Source organism: Dysidea avara, chromosome 9 (assembly GCF_963678975.1).
Source record: "Dysidea avara chromosome 9, odDysAvar1.4, whole genome shotgun sequence".
NCBI classification, from domain to species: Eukaryota; Metazoa; Porifera; class Demospongiae; order Dictyoceratida; family Dysideidae; genus Dysidea; species Dysidea avara.
The window spans coordinates 15226888-15244754 of record NC_089280.1 but is presented as its reverse complement, the minus strand read 5'-3'; the positions used below and the strand labels follow the sequence as shown (position 1 = coordinate 15244754).

The 17867-nt window shown below is 37.5% G+C and overlaps 2 protein-coding genes across 3 annotated transcripts; both read left to right on the top strand.

The window, feature by feature from the left end:
* Positions 1-2098: 2098 nt before the first annotated feature.
* On the top strand, positions 2099-12587 carry LOC136266306 (multiple epidermal growth factor-like domains protein 8). 2 transcript variants are annotated; one of them, XM_066061315.1, is made up of 13 exons: positions 2099-2203; positions 2267-2749; positions 7161-7478; positions 7531-7687; positions 8402-8568; positions 8616-8772; positions 8831-9953; positions 10011-10105; positions 10158-10261; positions 10319-10441; positions 10502-10632; positions 11464-11587; positions 11634-12587. In XM_066061315.1, the coding sequence occupies exons 1-13, from the start codon at positions 2189-2191 to the stop codon at positions 12510-12512; spliced, it is 3876 nt and encodes a 1291-aa protein (XP_065917387.1). In that variant the 5' UTR covers positions 2099-2188; the 3' UTR covers positions 12513-12587. The 2 variants fall into 2 exon arrangements, with proteins under 2 accessions (XP_065917387.1, XP_065917388.1); XM_066061316.1 differs by lacking the exons at positions 2099-2203; positions 2267-2749 and having other exon boundaries at positions 7315-7483.
* Positions 12588-15811: 3224 nt separating this feature from the next.
* Positions 15812-17626, top strand: LOC136265946 (acid-sensing ion channel 1C-like). The gene has a single exon (XM_066060888.1). The coding sequence runs from the start codon at positions 16141-16143 to the stop codon at positions 17452-17454; it is 1314 nt and encodes a 437-aa protein (XP_065916960.1). The 5' UTR covers positions 15812-16140; the 3' UTR covers positions 17455-17626.
* Positions 17627-17867: the final 241 nt, after the last annotated feature.

Here is a 17867-nt window from a genome sequence, read left to right as displayed (position 1 = left end):
ATATGCAATTATATCTCGTGAAGATACTGCAAAGTTACAAACTGATATCAACAGAGCTTCTAATTGGAGCACCCTGACTGACTTACCTTTCAACGAACCCAAATTTATTCATTTACGTTTCTTCTCGACTACAACAGTCCCCCCTACATACACCATCAATGGAAATCCTATTAAATGTCTAGCACAGCATAAAGATCTTGGAGTAACATTCACATCTGACTTCAGCTGGTCACCACACTATAACAACATATGTACGAAAGCTTACCAAACCTTAGGACTTATTAGAAGAACATTCCAGGTTAACAGTGCTGAGGCAAAGAAACGTCTATACCTAGCACTAGTCAGATCACAACTATTATATTGTTCACAACTATTGAGGCCTCAACTAATAAGAGACATTACTGCACTAGAACCCATTCAACGAAGAGCCACTAAATATATTCTTAACGATTATACATCCTCATACAAACTCAGACTGGAACAACTGCATCTCCTGCCTCTCATGTATCACTACGAACTCCTCCAAGATATACTGTTTCTAATAAAATCATTAAAGTCACCCACTGATAATTTTAACATCTACAACTACATTACTTTTGCAAGAGGCAACACCAGATCTGGGATTAACCAAAAACTGAATCATCCAAGGACATCATCAGTAACACAACATCATTTTTACTTTAACAGGATAGCCAGACTATACAATTACTTACCAGTCATTGATCTTTCACTATCTACCAGCACATCGTTTAACTAACTACTTATGGTCGCATTTTACTAATAACTTCAACCCTGAGAGAGCTTGTACATTTCACCTTTGGTGCCCTTGCCACCACTGCTCTAGAGCACCAATTTCTACCAATTTTAACAAACTCTAGCTATCTATTGTTAGTTATTGCACTGTATTGTATGTATGCTTCTTTGGCAGTGAGTATCTATTACCCACTGACCTTTAATGCAGTCCTGAACTGCATTAAAAAGTATTAAAATAAAAAAATAAATAATAAATATAAGTTTTTGTTCTATTAAAATAAATGACTCACAGTAGTGGTCGCGTGTTTATTGTTTTGTGGGCACGCGCTTTATGCTTCTTGGCCTCGCGACTCACTACCGTGAGTCTTGATCTAAAAGAAATTCTGTAGCGGGGTCGGGGGGGCATGCTTCATAGCCACCAATGAACATTTACCCCGCCAAAATTGTCTCCACTCCTCTGTGCACTGTAGCCACAAAAGGTGATCAAAGTGTAAGCAATATACATCACCAATAGTGTAGACCATCCGGCAAACTTCCCCAATTAGAACAGACTTTAATATGAAAGTGTACTTGTTTTAAATGAGAAAGTCCAGTCAATTAAACTTTACTATTCAATCACACTAATAGATATACTTACATGTACACTGACAGAACATCTACCACCTGACAAAACACTCTAATAGAATTCACTTCCAGTATTTTAGGTTTGCTATTAGAGTGTCAACTGTACCTCCTTTCACTCAACACTGCCATTAAATGTACATATATACGTAAGTAGCAGCATCTAAACATTTCATTGAGTCACACACCATTTAGCAGGAATGTGTAATCATCGGTGGGGGTCATTTGTACTAAACACACACCTTGACATTAATTTTATTTTGTTGGCTTCTAGGAAGGAGAGTGTACGTTTAAAGCACGTGCATTTCATATATCTACCGTAGCTATATGGCTTCCATTGACTGCATGCACTTTCTATAATCATCTATAGCTATAGCTAGCACATTTGGTTAGTAATACTAATGATGCCAAAGTGCATGGTACACTGCTTTTAAACATCAGCTGTACTGAATTAATAAACACACGAAAATAACATAGGTTGCTATACTTCTAGCGACACTGAAGTAACAATGATTCTTCCTTCTTTATATGGGAATGGTCACAGAGTGTATCCACTTGCTCGAAGATTATAGTAACAAATTTGATCATAGACTGCTCCATGTTCGCTTTGACAAACCTACCTATGGACCTCGCTATGGATAAACTGAGTGCCGGCTAACCCAATATTTTTAACTGATCGAAAACATAAGAGACACATAACCCCCCCATAGGGGGTGTAGTATCTATGATTTGACGAAAACTGCCGGAGGGGTGGGTCTCCAAAATAACAACCGATCACAGCGTTAACGACCGAGTTGACAACACAACGATCTTCATGAGGGAAGCTTTTGTAAGTGTTCTAGTAGTCTGTTTTTTATCGTCACGGACGTAGTGATCGTGTCCTTCCAATCAGGTGGTGATTTTGTTGATCTTCACCGCTACTGCGAGTCTGCTCACAGCTAGCAGACCACAAATTAACTTTCTTCAAAATTACTACGGTACTTTTGGAGTCTGGAGCAGTACTACAAATAGTATAAATTACCATGTATGGATATTTGCTGGACTAAACATAACAGACTACTCATCATTGACAGAAGAATATGATTCATTGCAATTGTCTGACAACAACATCGTTCATATGGTCACTTTGCATTTAAGCAGTACAAGTGATTCACTGTGTGGGGAATACTATGTATACGCATACCAGCAGTCAAATGCTTCTACATCATTGGTTGCTACTTACAGTGGTGCAGATTTGCAGTCAGTGGGTAGCACAGTAACACTATATACATCAAATGTGGTTATCATATTGTATCAAGATACCGGGCAAAGTGATTTTGTCAGATTCAATGCTACATACTCCATTGTACCAGTGGATACTAATGCATCTTATCTAGTAAGAGTATTACTTAATTGTAATGGCATCATAGTACCAGTGTTGGGGAGTAACGTGTTACTTAATTATGTTACATGTTTTGTAATATATTAGGTAACTAAGTAACAAAATAATTATGCTATAAAAACTAGTAATATAACTCAAATTACTTCACCTACAAATGTAATGCGCTACCTAAGTAATGAGGTTACTCGGTGTCAAATGTTTAAGTAATATTATGCACCTATCAATGTCATGCCCCACCCCCGGGTAGGGTGTGGCAATACAGGGGATTTAACAAAGTCTATTGTCAAATTCCCCAGTCTGCTTGTCAAAATCCCACTTTGTCCCCATCTCAAAAGGGGTTTATATAAAGGGGATTTGATTTGCAAATAAATTTTAACTGCCACCATCAAAAGCCCCAGGGGTGAGGCAAGATGTAGATGTCAAATCCCCAGTAGGTGTATGGGGACTCCTGGGGATGAAGGTGGGGCTTGACATTGATAGGTACATTACTACAAGTAATGAAGTTACTGATTTCGCACTGAGTAATGCTTAGCCACAACGAAGTAACAAAGCAGTAACAAAGCACACCTCGAGTTAATGAATGCAGCTACTTTCTCTTGAATAACTATGGTTTACACACTGTCCAACAACATGATCGTGTCATGTGGTAGTTGCACACGTGACAGCTTAAGGCTGTGCACACAAAGTATACATATTCTAATTACTTTATTTTATGAGCTGTAACCTCAGCTGTAACTAAATAGTTTTTTGTTGCATGTAGTAACATGAGCCTGTAACTACCCCAACACTGCATAGTACGCACGTATACGTATATCTACTAGAATGCTAAATTAATGTAGAATAGAAGACTAACTGTAAGTTGTACATCACTTTGAATTGCCACCTCTATATGTATGTGCCATCAAAATAAGTAAATATGGATGCTGGCTGTTGTCTAGTTTTGATGGGTGGTGAGTCACGCGATATATTGGGCTAAAAGTAAGCCTAGCTGAATCATTGAATTATCACTTGGCTGGGTAACACAACAAATTGAACTAGCTTTCTAAGCACCAGGAACCACTTTTACTTATTGTTTTTTTTTTTTTTTTTTTTTTGTTTCAGATTCCCCACCAACATTCCTATGTCTCACCGCCTAAATTTGGTCATTATTATGACATCATGCAAGTTTTCATTTCATCATCTCAGTGTTTACTGATTATATAGCCGAGTGGCTAATTAGCGTTGAAATTGGCTAAAATCATTCCCTTTGTGATAAAGGCACAAAATTTTCCGTGGAAGTTGAGTAAGGTACACTAAATGATTTGAGATATGGTGGCACATCAAAGTCATTGTCTTAGGGCATTTTTGGAAGCTTCTAGAACAAGTTATAAATACAATCCTAGCTAACCAGGAAACCATACCAGTGTGCCTGAAATTGTGTCTTTGGTTTACATATGATGAATTCAAAAAAATCTTTCAAAATGTGGTAAAACAAGCTGTAGATACTCTTATAAAGGCGTCAATGTTTAGTACAGGCATAATATAGTGAAACCTCCATAATTCAACACTCATTGGGATAAGAAAATTGTGTTGGATTAGCAAGGATGTCGGATTATTGAGGTAGTATTACATAGAAAAGTCTTTGGTATATAAAACAATGTCAGATGTCAGATTATAGAAGTATTTTGGATTACAGAGGTGTCAGGTTTCTGTGTAATATCTTGTACATGTATGGTTTCGTGTAGTATAGTCCTCCGCATGCTTCTTAATAATTATTGCAACCTGATGGATACATTCCTGGGTCAGATTTTATATTTGACCAACCCTTGCTTTCCTATGAAGGTACAAAGTTCCAGTATGTTTTTATTGACGACTTTTATGGTTTCTTTAATAATTTGTGTGTTTGGTTCTTGTGTGTGATACGATAGGTAATTTTAATGGCACCATATCATGGCAGCAAAGATTGTACCAAGGTTGACTCTTTTATCAAAAAGTGAACAATTTTTTTGCTTAACTGCTCTACTATATGGAAGTACTAAATCAACTTACTTAGATAGCTAGGCATAGAAGAGGGCAGACTCTAGGTAGGCTAAAGACCTATCCTTTCACTTATATATAAGTATATCCATCAAAATACTCTAATAGAGCAGTCAGCTTAAACAGTCAGATGCATGTCAGATTGTAATGAATAATAAACCACCACCTGCATTGGCTTAGGCTAAATTTTCTGATCTGAAACCAATTAACAATAAATGGGTGATAATTGAAATATGTTTGTAACAAGTAGAGTACCAATTCTTGCCTACAGATTGAAGTGCTACTTTAAGGTGTAGAACTTGAGGCGCTGATCACATATATATACACAAAGTGTGAAGTGAATTATATCACTAGTCAAGCAACAAAGTCATGAGTGGCAGTGCATATATGCCTTTAAGAGATGTAACTCAAGAGCTGACTGGCTTGAGTACTTGTTATATCCTTAGTAGTATATATGAAGTATTAACTAGTATATGGTTGGTCGTCTTGTAAAAAAAATACGAGGGGAAAATTTTGATTGCAACAATTGGTTTGCTTTGGAAATTATTTTTGGTAATGATCATACTGTTGATAGAAATGTTTATACTCTGCCAGCAGCAGTACAGTGGGTCATCAAAATTGCCAAAAAAATTAGGAAGCAGTGGTATCATCTTCAATGTTGGCTCATACATATTTTAAATTTATAGCAACAGTGTAATATGCATTAGCTATTACAGGTTTTTGCAATTGAATTCGTCGCCTTTGCAATTGAATTCGTCCCGTTTGCAATTGAATTCGTCGGTTTTGCAATTGAATTCGTCGCTTTTGCAGTTGAATTAGTCGGTTTTGCAATAGAATTCGTCGAGTTTGCATTACAATTCGTCATAAACAAAACGGCTCCAAGAAACCAACCCGTTCATTAAGAGATGAACTATTTATGCCATGGAGAGTTACACTTGAGACACTAGAAGGTAATTGAAGCTGGTAGTACGCGAAGTTGATAGCTGTCTGACAAGTTAATTAGCTTGCTCGCGAGTGACCACACCCATCGCGAATGGCGTACTAGAGTTTGGAATGTTGTTGGAGAGGCTGTAGAGGAAGAATTATTGCCTTATAAAGAGTTGTTTACTACTGTTGTACTTGAACAAGTTCTTGTAGCAGCTGCTACATCATGTTTTCATGTTTGCTCCAGCTGCCATTCTTGTTATGGACGAATTTAACTGCAAAAGCGACGAATTCAATTGCAAAAGCGACGAATTCAATTGCAAACGGGACGAATTCAATTGCAAAACCGACGAATTCAACTGCAAACGGGACGAATTCAATTGCAAACGGGACAAATTCAATTGCAAAAGCGACGAACTCAATTGCAAACGGGACGAATTCAATTGCAAAGTCGCCGAATTCAATTGCAAAAACCTGTAATCTTATGTCGAAGCTTCCTAGTAAAATTTCCTAGAGAGTTTCCCCCAGATTCCATAGTTTAACATGCTCCACACCAGGGGTGGATCCAGGGGGGGTTCCAAGGGTTCCATGGAACCCCCCTTTTGAAAAGCCTCTCTCACTCGAGATACTCTAATAGAGCAGTCAAATCGAGATACTCTAATAGAGCAGTCACAGTAGTCTTTTGAGGAGCAGTGTAGCAAGCTATATATCTGGTTATAAATAAATATAGTTGGTGAGGTGGCAGCTATTGTGAGCAGGTGATGACCTTTTTTTTTTTTTTTTTCTTTGGTCTTCAACTTATACAGCTAGGCTGAAGTTGCAATTTCAAAGTGGAACCCCCCTTTTTAAAAGTCTGGATCCGCCCCTGCACACTCTAGTCTGGGAAAATTTCCCGAGACCCCTATTAAAATTCCTAGATTTGTCATGATCACTTAACTGGTCATTACATGTACAAGTACACCATACCTGCAAGATAGTCCATGGCCAGAACAGCAACTTAGGAGTCCACACTGTCACAAAACTGCAGCTACAATAGCTCTAGAAATGAAATAACATAAACTTGATCATGTAGCATGCTGGGTCACTAGTGACTTTAATCATAGATAGTAGAAAGGGGTGCGAAGAACACGTATGCTTTAAATTTAATATTGACGCATGATTCTAACCCAATTATATGATTAATTAAACCCCATTGTATCAGTAAGTTAAAACATTAATCTAAAATGCAGGCAATATGTTGTGCATCCAAAGATAACAGTGGCACGTACCTAGTTTAGGGTTATGAAGATTGTTTAGAATTCCTGGTGGATGCTTCTGTACAAGAACGTATTTTGTGTATTAACTATGAAGCAAAATGTATCATCTAATTACATACGTGGCTAGCTAGCTTAGTTTAAATGGGTACTATTGAAATGGTAATATGACAAATAATTTCATTTATCTAGCCACTTTTTTTTTCTGTTAGGAATTTACCCCCGACAGAAATTGTGATGGATTCTATCACCATATAGCAGTTTATGATTACACCAGGGGAAAGATGATCTTATATGGAGGAATAGATCACCAAGGAAATATTTGTGATAGCATAGTGGAAATTAATAATGACCTTACAAGCAAGAAATACATTCGTACACTTGAAGGACCAACCGGCAGGTATCTTCATTCAGGTATCATCTTCAACAATTCAGTAATAATTTATGGAGGAAAGAATGCTACTATTACTAATGGAGGGCTTTGGAAATTTGATGTAGCTATTAGACAATGGTCAGAACTTCATGGAAATGTAAGGTATTTTTTATTGTATAACTAAACATCTTTATGTATGATTCATATAGGTAGCTATGCATGGCCACACAGCTACTGTTGTAAATGAATACATGATTGTTGTGGGAGGAATGAATTCCACAGAAGTCAACAGCCACTATTGGAAATACAACATGGCTAATAATTCATGGGAAGTATTAATGACCAGTGGAGAAGCAAAGCCAACAGGTATGTACTTGATATCGTATAATTGATGAAAACATACATGCATGTATGTAGATATCTGCACATATTGTGTATACCAGATTTTGCTACATATGTGATTCAATAGCATATTTAGCATCGGATATTTGACCTCCATCCACATCTCCACTTTCAGCTCTTCTAGGGTTATGCATGTATGGTTGCATATACAGTGGAATGTGTCTAAACCAGATACCTTCGGGCTTGGCCTTAATAATAGACAGGTGTCTGCTTTTGACAGGTGGATTAGTGTATAGATGTCTCATTTGGGAAATTTGTAGTTGGGACTCATAGAGAATTGGCCTTTTATACAGGTGGTCGCTAAGACAGGTTCCACTCTACTTATAGAAGGTGTGCTATTGTAGCTTCAGTGAGGCAGATGTGGAGAGGGTGCAGAGGCATGCTCTAGTTAAAATCATGAGCAATCTAGATACTCCAGTAGAGTAGTCAATAACTCTGATAGTATAGTCATGCATGTGTTCAGTTAACTCAGTCCCTACTCAGTTCCTACTCAACAAGTCTTCAAATTGATAACTGCATCCATCCATATAGCCATGAAGTAAAGTGGCACTATATAAAACAGAATCAAGCCCGATCAAGGGACTCTATGCTCATTTTATCACTATGCATAAACTATTACCAAGAGTAAATAATGGGGAGTTACTTTTGGTATTATTATGTCTTTACAATATATTGCAGGTATAATAGGCCATACTGCAGCATATGACAGCCATTTAAACTCACTGTTAGTTTATGGAGGGTTGCAGTTGGTTGAGTGGACGTTTGAGGTCTCAGCATCTTTGTACTCCCTTAACATGCATACATTGCAGTGGTCCATTTTACAAGTCAAATCATCATCTACTTTGGTTAGTTCTCCAAATAAATAACAGCAGTTATGTATCAATTTTTTTAGAGTTTAACACGATTGTTCTCATCATCAGTTTTGATCGATAGAAATTATTATGTGTTTGGAGGTTTGTACAAAGACAGCAAGAGCTGTTATGCAGAGAACACATTGATATTTGTTCTTAACTCTACTTGTGGATATATTCCAGTGATAGGTACACAAGGTATTCAGCATGTTTATATGTGCAATTATCTATTATCATGATTGTCGTATTATTACAGAAAATCATTCTATTCAAAGGTTTGGTATGGGTGCTATTGTACTAGAGAATGGCACTGTGATGCTATCTGGAGGGTATCATACAATGGCCCATAATGACGTAAATGTAATAGCTCCTCCACAAGATCTATGTCCTCTATTAGCAGGTGCTAATAATACATGCTCTTTATTAGAGTGGTGCCAATACTGCCATTTTGATGCACTAAATACTTCACTGTGTGTAAGTACGTTGAATGATAATGTATCAGCAATATGCGATGGAGCTGTGGTAGTACTGAATGAATGTCAGTCTATATCATGCATGAACTCTATGACATGTGATTCCTGCTTGTCTGGTCATTTTCATCAAAGATCATGTCAGTGGTGTCCTTGCTCAGAGAACTGTATGAATTCTTTAGACGAGTGTTTAAGTACATGTTATTTCAATTCTGTGCTGCAGCAAAATGTTTCTACTGTATGTTATTTCTCTCAGTGTGAAGCTGCAACTTGTAATGATTGTGTCAGAAAGGGTTGTGTATGGATGCACCAGCTCGAGCACTTGCATGGTGACAGTGTAAGAATATTTGATCATCCTGATGAATGGAGGTGCTTTAATACTGAGCTAGTGAATACCATAATACATCAAACTGCTGGCAGGTTTATGCTTACAGTGATACGCAACATACAGCAATGTCCACTTGTCTGTTCATCATACAAATCATGTTCTACTTGTACCAATGCATACAGTCATGTCGCAGGTCCTGTTAGGTGTAGATGGCTAATTGAAATTGGAGAATGTGTATCTGATGTTGAAGCATCTATTAAATGTACTACTGGGAATTGTGGTGTGATTGTTTCGGAAGAGGAATTATGCCATGATCCATGTAACACAATAAATTACTGTCATAGTTGTTTAGAGGCTGCTCATTGTATTTGGTGTCATATAAATAGCAGCAATGGAGAAGGCTCCTGTGTTACACTAGAGAATATTACCAATTGCTTTCGTAGTGATGCAATGCTTGTCAATTTTGAGTGTCCAGCTGAAAATGAGTGTGCAAATGGACACAACAATTGTTTTGAAGATCAGCAATGTGAAGATGTGCCAAATGGTTTCGTTTGTACGTGCCCATATGATTATGTTGTAGGGTGAGTTATGCTCCAGAATATATATACTTACCACTCTATGTACACTTTTATTTTTAGAAGAAATTCCTGTATTCCTATTTGTGCTGGAAACTGTTCAAATAATGGACTATGCATTTCTCCCCATACTTGTCAGTGTTATTTTGGATATGCTGGTAAGGATTATCTTTATGCTTTATATGTTGTCAAAATGGATGATGCTTCTAGGTGAAAACTGCTCAGTCCAATGTGAATGTAATGGCCACAGTGAATGTATGTATGACTCTGCAGATGGGCAACATATTTGCCTTGAGTGTTTACATAACACACAGGTCAAACATAAGTCATCTACTATAGTGTATACTATGCTTGTATATTTTGGATATTAGGGAGAGAACTGTGAAGTATGCCAACCACAGTTTGTTGGATCTGGGATTGAGGGATGCTTTCCATGTCTAGAGTTCTGTAACGGAAACTCAGATACTTGTGTTAATGCTAATGATATAACTACAGTAAGGTTGAAGTGTGTTTATACTTATTTCTGGTTGAGAAGTGTGTTGTTTTATCCATAGAGAGTTAAGGGTCCCTTCTTCAATGAGTCTACTTGTCTTCAGTGCCAGAATAGCACCACAGGAAGATACTGTAATGAATGCTTGCCAGGATATTATTACCAGAATAGCTCCAAGTCATTTTCGTGTGTCCAGTAAGTTTTAAAATGGCAGTGATAATTGGAAAGTTTTTCAATGAAAATATACACCCTTTTAATGTAGAGTGAGGCAAACTTCCCAGGACCTTTTCCTCCAAAAAAATTTAAAGGCCCTACAAAAAACAATGTTTGTGGGCATTATTTATCATAGTATTGTACATTAGGGATCATTGAAGTTGCAACTTCTCACAAAAAAAACAATATTGACTAGAAAAACCAGCTTCACAATGCATTCATGGCACCTTGGCTACTTATAGTCATGCCCGAAAATATGACTCAATATACTTCCAGTAAGTTGCTTATTCAGTAGAATTTTCTGCTGACTAACTAACTGTCTGATGCCTTTAGACAAGCATAATTCAATAACAGCTAATGCTACGGACTTGATTTTTTTTACTGCTAGATGTGCTAAGCTTCAGTTTGACAGATGCCTATTGGCATACCATGATACATACACTACATGCATTATGGACTTGCCTTTGTCCCCCTACATGTCCCATTATCTTTGCTGACTGTGTCAATTTATGGTAGCACATGCTGATAGCTTCCCTACATTTGTAATGGTAATTATCCATATTTTCTGTATAGCGACTGGATTGATTACAGAGGCGCTTCTTATAATATTCTTGTTTGTAGCACTGTGGTATAAAACAAGTGTAAATTTGGCACATGTAGCTTCAACCATTTTCAAGTTACAGCAAACGCACTAAATACTTTAAACTGGCATTTCTAAATAAATAAATAAATAGGCAATACTGAGACAGTCACATTTTCCTTAAACTTGTGGTTATATATAATACTTAATCCTTATGCTTCTATATACTGTAGATGTCCATGTAATGGCTATAGTAATACATGTAACAATGATACTGGTCTAGAGTGTGAATGCAAAAATCACACTAAATCAACTGTATGTCCACCTTCAAGTGAACATGACTGCAGAAATTATCAGGTATTAGTGTTTGTACATTATAAACTGTTGAGTTTTTCTGTAACAGTGCAATACATGTGTACCTGGATATATTGGAGTACCAATGAATGGAAGTCAATGTTATGGCATTCTCAATTATAGTTCTATCCTTGTGGCAAATCTAACATCAAGACAGTCAATATTTTATGCAGTTCAACCTAAATATTCAAACCTTGATATTACATTGATTATTAGTGTTATTCAAGGCTGCCTGGATGTCTTAATTTCTAATAACAGCCAAGCCATCAAAGTTGGTGTTAATTCTTCAACTTGGGAACATTATGTAAATTATACTACCAACCAATCAAACATTGTAACATCCCACTATAATATCAGTGGTCAGTTAACACTGAAGTTTTCACATAAAACATTTAGATTTCAAAATAATATGAAGTTTTACATTGCTGTTCTTAGTAAAGACAGTGACGTTAAGTTTAGTATTGTTTTCTATCAGGATGCTTTGAGTTTAAGCTGGTTCAGTGTTGTGATGGTGTTTCTTTCTGTCTTCACAATAACATTTTTGACTATTGTAATGATCATCTTTGCAAGAAGACAGTGGAATTTATACATGATTCAGAGATTAAACAATGAAGTCACAAATAAATGGTTGTCGAGACCTTTCCCAAAAATCCATGTTTTTATGAATCAACCCACAGTATTTGCTCCACAAAAACAATATGATATAACTGAAATATTTTGTCGTCCACGAATGTCTGAGAATTTAAAACCAGTAATACCTGTAAATCCCATATCAGTACAGCCTACAGCAGACTCAAAAAGTTCGATAAATGCAATACTTATACAGCTACCAAACAGTTCTAATGGTTGTGTTAACTTTACTGCTGGGATATGTCTTGATGGTGAACCTTGGAACTCTAGATCAGAAACAAGAATATCACCAATGTGACTGTTGCATTTTTTAATTATGTGGATTGTTAATGTATTTTTATATATAATGGTTGTAAAAAAAAGAATTTCCAGGGAGAAATGACTTGCAAGATTCTTGCAAGCGAGTTGCAAGAAAATGGACAATTTCCATGCAATCATCATTATTAAATGAGGAAACATGCGGATAGCTAAATACAATAATTATTTTAGAAGATGATACCTCAGTCTCGTGCAACCACAACCAGACTCCATAAGGAGATCTGTGTGGTATTATTATTATTATTATTATAATTGCAAAACCTCGCAAGCAAGTATGTAAGTGCAATATATGTGACTGAATTTGACAAAACAAGGCTTCCACACACATCCACTTTTATGACTTTGACGTATCACAACTCAATGTAGCAGTACACCATTAGTTTCAAATTTTGACCTGGTATTGTACTATGCTATGGAAGGACTTTCCAAAACTGTTAGGCCAGTAGCTTGCTGAGTAGTCAAGTTACAGCTGTACTGTACTGGTTAAAGTCAGACAATTCGATGTGTGTGGAAGCCTTGTTTTGTCAAATTCGGTCACATATGTACAAAATTAATTAATATTAAGTAAGTAAAAGAGTCAGTTGTATGGCAAGGTTAAGAAAAAATGTAAGCTACAATGATAGAAAAATTGTTACATCATTACATAAAAGAAAAGGTTATGTTGTCCACTCACTGCATCCATCTCCAGGCCAAGAAATTTCTTTGTGAGCAAGATATATACTAATTGCTTTGTCAGAGTCTGTCTGATGGAAGACTTGGTGGGTAACAGACAGTCATTCAGGTTGACAATGGCCTAGCACACTAATTTCCACTGTTTCATAAAGTGATGTATCCAAATGTTGATCATAATATGAGCTTTCATTAGCTGCAGCTGATTTTATTGACTGCAAGTAAAAGTGACAAGCCAATACATTCAGGTGCAAGGAAAATAAAATGATACTCACTGGTAATCACTTCTAAGCAGAGGCGGAGGAGATACCTTTGTTTAGGGGGGCTGGGGTGTAGCTAGGCTTATTTAGTCAGGGGCGGATCCAGACTTTTAAAAGGGGGGGTTCCACTTTGAAATTGCAACTTTAGCCTAGCTGCATAAGTTGAAGACCAAAGAAAAAAAAAAAAAAAGGTCACCTGCTCACAATAGCTGCCACCTCACCAACTATATTTCCTTCTTTACTTATAACTAGATATATAGCTTGCTACACTGCTCCTCAAAAGACTACTGTGACTGCTCTATTAGAGTATCTCGATTTGACTGCTCCATTAGAATATCTCGAGTGAGAGAGGCTTTTCAAAAGGGGGGGTTCCATGGAACCCTTGGAACCCCCCTGGATCCGCCCCTGCTAGTGGATGACATGTACATGTTTTAGTGTTCAAAGCACACTAGCATGTAAAGCATGCCAATCTGGGGGCCAGGACATTTTGAAAAGTAGGCATTCTGAGATTGAATGGATGAGAGTGATTTTAGTAGTTTATTAGAATACCATAAACCAGTGGCGGAGGAAGTAGTTCATATGAGGGGGGGCTGGGCTGACCCAGACTTATTTCTATAATTTGGTAAGGTGAGACCAAAAAAAAAAAAAAAAAGGTCACAACCAACTGACAAGAGCTTTCCACCTCACCAGCTACCATTTCTAGCTGATAAACTACATAAAAATCCTTTCATAGCTCGCTACACACTGACTACTTTATTAGAGTGACTGCTCTATTAGAGTATCTCGATCTTTATCACGGTTTTCAGCCCCACTCCAAGAAAGATAATTTCGGTGTGATATCATTCTGAGGGGGGGCTAAGCCCCCCCTCAGCAGACCAAGGGGGGGCTTTAGCCCCCTAGCCCCCCCCCCCCCCCCCCCCTTTCCGCCGCCTATGCCATAAACTATTGTTATTAGTATTATTATTATTTAATGGGCTTGTAGATGCCAAGGCAAGCTAACTTGCCAGGCTAGGCCGCAGGCCTTTGAAGGTGCCCATATCTAGATTGTATTTATAGTGACTGCTCTATTAGGGTATATCGATCTTGAGACATTTATATCATCCAGTGGACGTGGGAGCAATGCAGGGGCTGATCCAGGGGGGGGGGGGGGGGGGGGGGGGGGTGGATAGGGTGGCTAATGATTAGTATCCATTTTGTTTTAATCCATTTTTGTATCTTTTCTTTTGTGTACTGTTTGCTTGTACATACATAGCCGTATACATTATGTAATTTTTCATTCTTGCATGCACATGTATTATAGTCTTTTACAAAACCAATCTAATCATATAGAATAGAAGGATTGCACATTTTCTTAAGGTAGCTAGTTTTGTAGTTAAAGTACTTAGTTTGGTAGTTAAGCTAGTTAGAATTTTTGTATAGCATACTTGTAATAGTATTATTTATTACCACGTGACTAACAGGCTTTTTTCTTTGGATGTTTTCTTTTGAAAGCTTTACAAATATTATCAATATTTAGTGGCCTGGGGGTGAATGTGAAAACTATGAATTGCCAAAGCTCCTAGCCACTCCCCACTAAATAATCCTGGATCGGCGCCTGCAATGAGCTGCCGCCCTCCCTCCAGGAAATTTTTGAGGTTTAGACTCTCAAAATCTGAGTGTTTTTTTAGCAGTCACAATTAATATCACTAATAAAATACTTATTTTCTAGCGGCATAGTTTGCTACATTGCTGCTCTGAATAATCAGTGATTGACTGTTCTATTAGAGTATCTCGATCTCACATACTTACCAAAATTTTTCAGTTGGGCTTTGGTACGGTACAGGCCACCTAGGCCCATCCCTAGATACGCCACTGAGATTCTGCAAACATGGTCTTGCGGATTTGCACGTCATTCGCTGCAAGCATCGTTCCATGGAATATAACCTTTTGTGGAACCCTTCTTTGGAAAAATTGATAATAAATAAATAAACAAATAAATACTGACTTCGCAACAATTTTGCGTAGGAGTTAAGGGGCTTGGCTCAGGGCGTGACGAGCAATTTCCTAATATGTCACTGTAGTACGTATCTACAGACACGACACTTCATGATGAATGTACGTCCAAATATTTCGTAGCTATATAGCTGCTGTACGAGTATTTTTCTCCTAGGGGGAAAACTCAAAGCTGCTGGATCCACACGATGCGGCTAACGATACTGTATCGACACCTTGCGTACCGATCATCTCAGTTAATGGGTCCCAACTGCAGGATGATGATACCTCCGATAATGCAGATGCTAAAATGTTTATCAAGCGACCACGTATTTCCTCGTGTATTTCACCTGGTGATAAAGCGTTTCGGAGGTTCGGAGGGAGTCACTGTGGTCTACATGCAGTCAACCAGCATTGACTTTAAATGTGCCAACTGCTTCAAACAAGGGCAGCACAACTTCCCTACTACCTCAAGATCAGCTGCATCAGCAATATGATAAGGTTGACTTTAATGAAGGTGTATTGCTTAGCAGCGTCATAGCAGGTCAACTAGGACACCCAGATTTAACCAAAGCCGAGAGAAAGATTATTCAAACAAATAAGTTCAAAGTGTGGAGAGGATTGCAATATTTTTGCCAAAGTACATCATTTCATGGTCTGCCTCATATTGCTGCAAGCCATCGATCATTTACCAGAACAGCATACTGGATGACCCTACTGTTTATTGCTTTAGGGTTGTTGATTTGGGCAGTAACTTCAATTAGCATAGACTATTTTGATTACACTACTTTCATCGTCAGGGAGCAGAAATTTCCTGACAGCTTAAAATTTCCTGCTGTCACAGTGTGCAATTTAAACCGATATGCAAAAAGCAAGTTTCAGGAAAATCTGAATTACAACGAAGACCAAATATTTCAGGCTACTGTGTTCGCTGATGCTCTTTCTACTAGAAGTATACTGAATGTTGATATTAATTTGACTGAGTCAGCTGCTGCTTTCACAAATGACGTTGCAGCATTTGCTGCTGGAGGTTTCACACAATTTTCACATGACATAGAAAATATGCTGTGGTCATGCTATTTCAACAATACACCTTGCTCAGTGAGTAATTTTACTACGAAAATTAATGTGAATGGTAAATGCTTTACATTCAACGATAACACCAGTGAAACACTCTACACTAGCACTCCTGGTGCTGAACATGGCTTAGAACTGGTTTTAAATGTAGAACAATACGACTACTTTCTATCCTCTGCTAGTTCAGTTGGTGTTAAGGTATATATTCACAGGCAAGGTGATTTTCCATACTTTGGTGAACATTTAGGGTTTACTGCATCTCCAGGTTTTCATACTGATGTTTTGCTAAATAGTGAAGAGTTCACATATCTTCAACCACCTTATGGGACATGTCAAAAGGAATTACGGCTTGATTATTTTGAGATTTATACTAGAGAGGCTTGCTTGGATGAGTGTAGAACTAAGGTTCTTATTAAATTGTGTGGGTGTAGGATGTTTTACATGCCAGGTAATGCTACGGTCTGTTCTCCTAATGACTACACTTTGTGTGGCTTTGAAGTACTAACCAATTTTTGGAAGAACCACAAATGTGACTGTCCCACACCCTGTTATATTCCTGATTCATATCAGCATACACTCTCATACGCATTATTTCCTGCACAGCATTTCCCATCACTTATTGAACGTGCAGGTGTTCTTAACAATAGATTACCTGCAATACCTGATTTTATTTTGACTACTGATGCCAACAATGTGACAAGATTTAATGAAAACAGAACACAGGATTTTTTCAGAGACAACTTTCTTAAGATCACTTTGTACTACAATCAGCTATCCCGGAACAGTTATGCTGAAATTCAGGAATATGAAACATTTCAGTTCATTGCTGACTTCGGTGGCCATTTGGGACTTTTTACAGGAGCTGGATTCCTGACTTTATTTGAGATCATTGCAGTATGCCTTGGTGTCTTTCAACCTGCTGACAATGAGCAAGTACACAGCTGAGATTTGATGTATCCATATGTGAACATTTTAAAAAAATTAAATTGTCCACAGTATACCCAAGAGACTGCATTATTATTGACTGATTATTTTTGTAACATTGTAAAAGGTATTTGTCAGTAAAGTAACTATATCTACGATACATTTATGACAACTCAACATTTCATGTACTGCATCTAGTGGAACCTCTTTTAGCAAACTCCCCAAATTAAGGAAAATCCTCCATAATAAGGACAAATATTTTGGTCCCAACAGGTCTGTTTTTACCTCTGAAAGAGGAAAACCTTTATACTACAGCAAAAAATTCTGGGTCCCAAAATGTCGGTGTCCATAATAGATTCCACTACATATCCATGTCTGTGAACAATTTCATGAACTAAAAAATTCACGAAAGCTTCCTTCATGGTAGTTAATAG